The sequence below is a fragment of the Hipposideros armiger genome, unplaced genomic scaffold (genome assembly GCF_001890085.2).
Source record: "Hipposideros armiger isolate ML-2016 unplaced genomic scaffold, ASM189008v1 scaffold_1870, whole genome shotgun sequence".
NCBI lineage: Eukaryota > Metazoa > Chordata > Mammalia > Chiroptera > Hipposideridae > Hipposideros > Hipposideros armiger.
The window spans coordinates 59,291-67,403 of record NW_017733220.1 but is presented as its reverse complement, the minus strand read 5'-3'; the positions used below and the strand labels follow the sequence as shown (position 1 = coordinate 67,403).

General features: G+C 32.9%; 1 protein-coding gene across 1 annotated transcript in view; it reads left to right on the top strand.

Annotated features, from left to right (window-relative positions):
- Window positions 1-269: 269 nt before the first annotated feature.
- LOC109378324 (homeobox protein engrailed-2-like) overlaps window positions 270-8,113 on the top strand; it is a gene marked incomplete at its 5' end in the record, with an annotated part of 32,734 nt that continues 24,890 nt past the window's right edge. The window contains one exon of the mRNA XM_019634752.1: window positions 270-466. Within this exon, the coding sequence (XP_019490297.1) occupies window positions 270-466 (197 nt within the window). The remainder of the gene's footprint in view (window positions 467-8,113) is intronic.

Genomic DNA, 8,113 nt, shown 5'->3' with positions numbered 1-8,113 from the left:
GAACTGGGTGGATTTTCTCCATTAAAGACTGAATAAATTATCAGCAAATGGAGTAATAAGCTCAATGTTTATTTTCAGGTGTAGCAGTGTGCCTTAAATATTGAATGTGTTCAATACATATTTTTTTTTGGTGTAATTGGTATCAATGATTTATTTTGCTATTGAGGATAATTAAGTTAAAAGAATGAAACCTTTTTTCACAAAATATCAGTTAAATTGTTTAGTTAGACGGTGATAAGAATTTTAAAAAACCTTTTATTTTTAAATAGTTATAGGTTCTCAGGAGGTTGGCGGGAAATGTAGCACAAAGATTGCAAAAATCACCAAGGCTGTGGTTGAGATGGCAAACACCTTGAACCTGAGAATGGATGAGGATGACACTGAGGAGCTCCTAGAGGTGGTTCCTGAGGAATTGACAAATGAGGAGTTCTTAGAGCTGGAACAGGAATGCATAGCTGAAGAAGAGGCAAGACAAAAAGACATAGCAGGAGAACAAAAAAAGAACTTTCAAGAACATTCACAGTGAAGGGTTTAGCAGAAGCTTTTGTAGACCTCAACAAACCCATTCAAAAGTTTGAAAACATGGACCCCAACACTGAAAGATTTCAGTAGTAGAGAGCAATGTTCATGGTACATTATCTGCTTACAAACAAACCTATGATGAAAAAAACCAAACAAATCAAATTAACCACCATGGGCATATTTCTGAAAAGAGGACACCTCTTCAAGAAGAGCCTCAGGCAGGTCCTTCAGGAGGAATTCCAGAAGAAGGTATTGTCATCATAGGAGGTGACAGCTCCATGCTTGTTATTGTCCTTGAAGACTTTATTTCTAGTGGGACAAGGTAGAAGGCAGTAATATTGATGACCCTGACCCTGTGTAGACCTAGGCTCATGTGTGTGTGTTTGTGTCGTAGTTTTTAAAAAAAAGTTTAAAAAGTAAAAAAAANTTTTTTTCCTTCCAGGTTTTGCTGTTGAAGTAGCAAGCACATTAAATGGCAAAATAGCATTAGCTCCCAAAACATATTAGTTTGCTATGGGATGCTTGGAGCTCCATGGTAACAATTATTTGCAGAATTCACAAGATACACTTTTGGAATTAAAAGATGCTTATCTCATTTTAGGAAAACTAACATGCACAGATGAAGGAGAATAGGGGAAGATTTAAACCAGAATGTATTTTCAAGAATTGACTTTACCATAATTAATTCTTTCCTGTGGATATATTTGTTTTTTTTTTCCTTTTTCCCTTCTTATATTTCTCATCTCCTTGCACACTGAAAAAGGGTAGGCTTGTGCCTGCAGTCTGTTGGGGGATTGTATGTGGTTATGAGGTTGGGAAGATATTGCATTTCACTTCATAAAGTTGATTATGTCCTCAGAGTATGCATAAAAATGAAATTTGCTTTATTTGTGTTTGCTCTTGGAGTAAAATCCTCAGATAAATTACTTGTCTTCATTTTAATTAGGTTAACAACCATATCCTTCTTCTATCGTTCATAATGTTCTTATGGCTTTACCTCTGGGGCAACAACCTGTATTTAGAAACACCTATAGACAGGGGCACACAAAATCAGACAGTCAGCTATCACTCAGAAGTCGTGGCAGAAATTGTTACTATAGGCATAGATGAAAGGGGTCCTTTGGAGGGTCTAGAAAATGTGAAATGAATATTATCATCAATTTTTCCTGGTCATAGACACAATGAAAGCCATATATACAGAAAAAAGCATTTGACAAAATCAATACCTTTTTATGATTAAAAAAAAATCCACATTGAACAAACTAGAATAGATGGGAAATTCCTCAATATGATAAAAGGTACCTATATCAAAACTAACATCATACTTAATAGTGAAAGACTGGATGTTTTCCCTTTAAGAACAGGAAAAATACAGGGTTATTCACTCTCATCACTGCTATTTAACATTGTACTGAGGATTCTAACCAGGGCAATTAGGCAAGAAAATGAAATGAAATCATCCAGATTGGAAAGGGAGCAGTAAAGCTATCTCTATTAGTAAATGACATGATCTTACCTGTAGAAAATTCTAAGGAACCTAATTTAAAAAGCTCTTAGAACTGGTGAATACATTCAGCACAAATATAGGTTACAAGATCAATTTACAAAATCATTTGTATTTCTATACACTAGGAATAAACAATCAAAATATGCAATTAACTATGCTGTAAACCTAAAATTAATATAAAATAATATTTAATGTCAACTGTAATTGAAAAATTAAAAAGGGGGGAAAAGGTGAAGGGGAATAAGAGGTTAAAATTTCCAGGTATAAAATAAATACGTCATGGGATGTAATGTACAGCATAGGGAATATAGGCAATAATATTGTGATACTTTGGTACAGTGTCAGATGGTTGCTGAACTTATGGTGATCACTTCTTTAGGTATATAGATGTTGAATAACTATGGTGTACACCTGAAACTAATACAATATTGTATGTTAGCTATATTTTTAACAAAGACTTAAACAAACGAAATTAAGAGGCTAATTTCATTTGAAATAGCATAAAAAAGCCTTAGAAATACATTTAGCCAAAGATATTAAAAGCTTTATAGTATAAAACACAACATTGTTGAAAGAAATTAAAGAAGGTCTAAATAAATGGAAAAAATATCACATTACTGTATCGGTAGTCTTATTAGAATATTATTATTAAAATAGTAATATTCCTTCATATTGATCTACAGATTTGATTCAATCTCCATCAAAATGCCAATGGCCTTATTTTTCAGAAATGGAAAAGCCCATCCTAAAATTCATATGGAATTCAAGGGATCCTGAGTAGCCAAAATAATCTTGAAAAACAAAGTTGGAGGACTTACATTTCTCAATTTAAAAACTCATTACAAAGTGAAAGTAATGAAGACAATCTGGTACTGGCATGAGAATAGACAAATAGAACAATGGGATTCCAGAAGTAAACCCTTACATTGTCAATCAACTGATTTTTCAAAATAGTTACCAAGAAAATTCAATATGAAAAAGAATCATCCTTTCAACAAACAGTGTAAAGACAACTGTATATCCACATGCAAAAGAATGAAGTTTGGATCTCTTCTTATACTACACACAAAAAATAACTCAAAATGCATTATCAACCTAATGTAAGAGCTATAAAACTCTTACATGAAAACATAGGGGTAATCTTCATAATCTTGAATTAGGCAATATTATTTTTTAAGATATGACATCAAAAGCACAAGTCAACAAAAATAGATTAATTGGACTTTCTTATAATTTAAAACATTTATGCTTTAATGGGTACCATCAAAAATTTGAAAGGACAACCCACACACTGGGAGAAAATATTTGCAAATCATATATTGGATTAGAGATCTGTATCTAAAAATGTATAAAGAATTCTTACAAATAAATTATAAAAGCCATAAAAATCAATTAAAAATGGGTAAAAGATTAGAAGAGACATTTCTCCAAAGAAGATATATAGTCAATAATCACATGTAAAAATGAACAACATTATTAGCTCAAGGAAATGCAATTCAAGACCACTATAAAATATCACTTTACTCCCAGAAGAATGGCTATGATAAAGAGATAATAACAAGTGTTGACACAGATGTGGAGAAATTGGGACCTTCATATATTGCTGATGGGAATGTAAAATAGCTTTGGAAAACTGTCAGCTCCTCAAAATGTTAGAGTTATTGTATAACACAGAAATTTCACTCTAATTATCTACTCAAGAGAAGTAAAACAATACATGCATACAAAACTTGCACACAAATGTTTCTAGCAGCCTTACTCATACTAGATAAAAAATGTTAACAAACCAAAAGTCTATCAGCTGATGAATGGATAAATAACTTGTGGTAGATCCATACAATGGAATAGTATTTGGCAATAAAAAGAACGGAGCTGTAGGCGTACCTCAGAGATATTGCAGATTTAGTTCCTGGCTACTGTAATAAAGTGACCATTGCAATAAACTGAGTCATAATCTTTTTGCTTGTGGAGAGTCTTGCCTTCAATTTATAAAAAAACACAGTACCTGTGAAGCTGAATAAAACAAAATGCAATAAAATGAAGAATGCCTGTATTGATACATGCTGCAATAGGGGTGAACCTGGAAAGCATTATGCTAGGTGAAAGAAACCACACATAAAACATCACATATTGTATGATTCCATTTATATGAAATGTCCAGAATAAGTACATTTATAGAAACAGAAAGTAGACCAACGTTGTTTGGACAAAGGGGATGGGAAGCAGTATGGTGAGTGACTGGTAATGGGTGTGGAGTTTTGTTGTTTTTGTTTAGGTGATGAAATCATTCTAAAGTTAGATTGTGGTGATAGTTGCACATGGGTGTAAGTATATTAAAAATAATAGATTTACACTTTAAATGGGTAAATTTTATGGTATGTGAATTATATAACAACTAAGCTGTTAAAAAAAATGAGCAAACCCAAAATGGAATAAACCCAAAGAAATCCATGCAAAGCTAAGGGAATTTTCCACCATAATGTCTACATTACAGGAAATACTGAAGGAGGCTATTCTACCTAAAATGAAAAGACAAAAGTATACAAAACTATGAGTAAGATTACTAACAGACAGAGAGAAGCAGGACATGGCACATCTACACAGAATAGGGCACTATACACTTAAATATAACATAAAGGTAAAGGAGATAAAAAAAGAAAAAGAGAAGAAGAAGACAATTTGCTACTGCATCTCAGAAATGAACTCACCACATCGATATAATTTGTGATAACAAAAACATAAAAGGGGAAGGAATAAAGGTCTGAACTTGCAAAGGGGAATGGAGATAAAATGCATGCTGAAGAAAAAGGATTACCATATATATGAAACGTTCTTTTACATAAACTTAATAGTAACCACTCAAAAACAATCCAGAACTGGGACACATAACATAACATAAAAAAGAGGAAACAGAGGGGAAAAAAAATCATAGAATACCACCAAACTAAAATAATAGACAGAAAACAAAGGCAAAGAAACTATGGAGACACTGAGCTACCAGAAAACAAAAGATAAAATGACTATAGGAAATCCTTATTTATCAATAATCACTGTAAATGTAAATGGACTGAACTCACCAATAAAAAGGTACAGAGTTGCATATTGGATCAAAACTCAAAAGCTAACCATATGCTGCCCTCAAGAGACACATCTCAGCTAAAAGGACACATACAGACTTAAAGTGAAAGGGTGGAAAACGATACTCCAAGCAAATGGCATCCAGAGAAAATTGGGTGTAGCCATACTTAGATCTGATGAAACAGATTTCAGGATAAAAAAAGTAACACGAGATACTTTATAATGATAAAGGGGGTAATACAACAAGAAGACATACACTTATCGACATATATGCTCCCAAGCAGGGAGCATCAAAATATATAAAGCAACTACTAAGAGAACTAAAGGAAGAAACTGACAAAAACACAATTATAGTAGGGGACCTTAATATGCCATTCACAGCTATAAATAATGGAGACAGAAAATCAATAAGGAAATATCAGCCTTAATGACACAGTAGAACAAATGGACATAACTGACATTTACAGAGCCTTTCATCCTAGAATACCAGACTATACATTATTTTCAAGTGCACATGAACATTCTCAAGGATAAACTATATGTTGGGACACAAAACTAGCATCAGCAATTTTAAGAAGATTGAAATTATAGCAAGCATATTCTCCAACCACAATGCTTTGAAATTGAAGATCAACTGCAAAAAGAAAATAGGAAAAACCATAAATATGTGGAGATTAAACAAGATGCTACTAAGAATTACTTGGTCAAAGAAGAAATAAAAGGAGAGATCAAAAGATGCATAGAAACAAATGAGAATAAAACTAAATCAAAATCACTGGGATGCTGCGAAAGTAGTATTAAGAGGGGAATTTATATCATTACATGCCTATCTCAGGAAACAAGAAAAATTCCAGACTTTACATCTTAAAGAACTAGAAAAAGAAGAATGAATGAAACCAAAATCAGGAGAAGGAAGGAAATAATAAAAATTAGAGCAGAATTAAACGAAATAAAGAACAAAATGACAAGAGAAAAAATTAATGCAGCAAAGAGCTGATCTTTTGAAAAGATTAATAAAATTGACAAAACCCTGGCTAGACTCACTAAAGAAAAAAGAGAATAGACACAAATAAACAAAATCAGAAATGACAGGGGAGAAGTTATGACAGGTACCACAGAAATACAAAGGATTATACAAGAATACTATGAAGGACCAAATTCAATATCCTAGAAGAAATGGACAAGTTCTTAGAAATATAAAACCTTGTTAGACTAAATCACAAAGAACTGCAACATCTAAGTAAACAGGCCATCATTAAGGAAATTGAAACAATCATCTAAAACTTTCCCAAAAGCAGAAGTCCAGTACCAGATAGCTTCACTAATGAATTCTACCAAACTTTCAAAGATGATTTAATTACCTGTTTTCAAACTCTTCCAAAAAATTGATGAAGAGGCAATACTTCCTAACTCATTTTATGAGGCCAACGTTACCCTGATACCAAAACCTGTAAGGATAACACAAAAAAGGAAAACTACAGATCAATATTCCTGATGTATACAGATGCAAAAATCCTAAACAAAATGCTAGCAAATCAAATACAACACTACATTAAAAAGATTATACATCATGATCAAGTGGGGTTCATGCCAGAGGCACAAGGATGGTTCAACATATGCAGATTGATCAATGTGATACACCACATAAACAAAATAAAGGATAAAAATCATATGATCACGTCAATAGATGCAGAAAAAACAATTGACAAGATACAACATCCATTTACAATTAAAACACATAATAAAATAGGTATAGAAGGAAAGTACCTCAACATAATAAAGGTCATATATGAAAAACCCTCAGCTAATATAATCAATGGTGAAATACTACAAGTTTTTCTTCTATGATCAGGAACGAGACAGGGATGCCCCTATTACCACTGTTATTCAACATACGATATGTGCAAAGTAAACTTGGAGATTAGGAAATTAAATAGGATATTTTAGAAAATAAAGGAATAGAACATGTGTCATATATTTTAAAACTTCATTTGTAGCAGTTTTAAGCCACTATAAGAGATTAAACTATAGATATAAAATACAATAACCTTACCAAACAGAGAGGCTAATTATAGTTATTTCAGGCAGAAGGTGGGATCTCTTGCTCATTAAAAGGAAAAATAAAAGCAATGATTAAGATAGTGGGAAGAGTTGAAATGGAAAACAAGTCCATTTATAAATAAGCATCCCCTCCCTCACAAAAAAGTTAATAAAAAGTTTAAGTTAATTTTATTCCCTTTGAAGAACACAGGGTATGTGAGAAACATAATAACCTATAAATCTAATTATATTAAATAAATATCCACCTGTTACGATGAATGACAAATGCTTCCTAGAGTTCTGCACCTTTGCACAAATTGGCAGATTGATATATCTGAGGGGGAGCCAAGTAGGTGTGAAGGTTAAAAAATAGTAAGTGGCATGGATTTGCATTCCATTACTTTTAATAAGTAGATAAATCCGGGATGTAGATATGGATTGAACGTTATAACTAGATTAAGTGGTTTATCTATCAAGAACTCCATGAATATGTACATGAGGTACATAGTACCTCTTCCCAAACTCAAAAAGATGACTTGTGAAAGGAGCTCCAAGCTTTTATGTTTCCATTTGTCAAGGAGAAGCCAAAAGTGTTTGCAGCTAGACCTTGGAAGTTAACCTAACCAGCATATAAGCCATCTTTGTTGTCCTACCCCTTCGTCTAGCAGAATATAATGATATGTCTCAGGATTATCAGACACAGGAAGTAGTACAATCCAGGGGCCCTGGCGTTTGCTAGAGAGAGAAAGAACTCGAGCCAATTATCCTGCACATTCTCTCCTCCACCCTTCAATATCAGAATACTGAAAATAATCCAGCTAAAACAAATTTAAAAAACGGAAAAAAGAAACAAACAAACAAAAACTGATGATGTGCACCCCACCACACTGGCTTGGTTATGGTAGAGGCAAGGAAATTGTGGGTGGAAGGTATACTAAGAGCCCTCAGTTATTTTAAAAAATAATC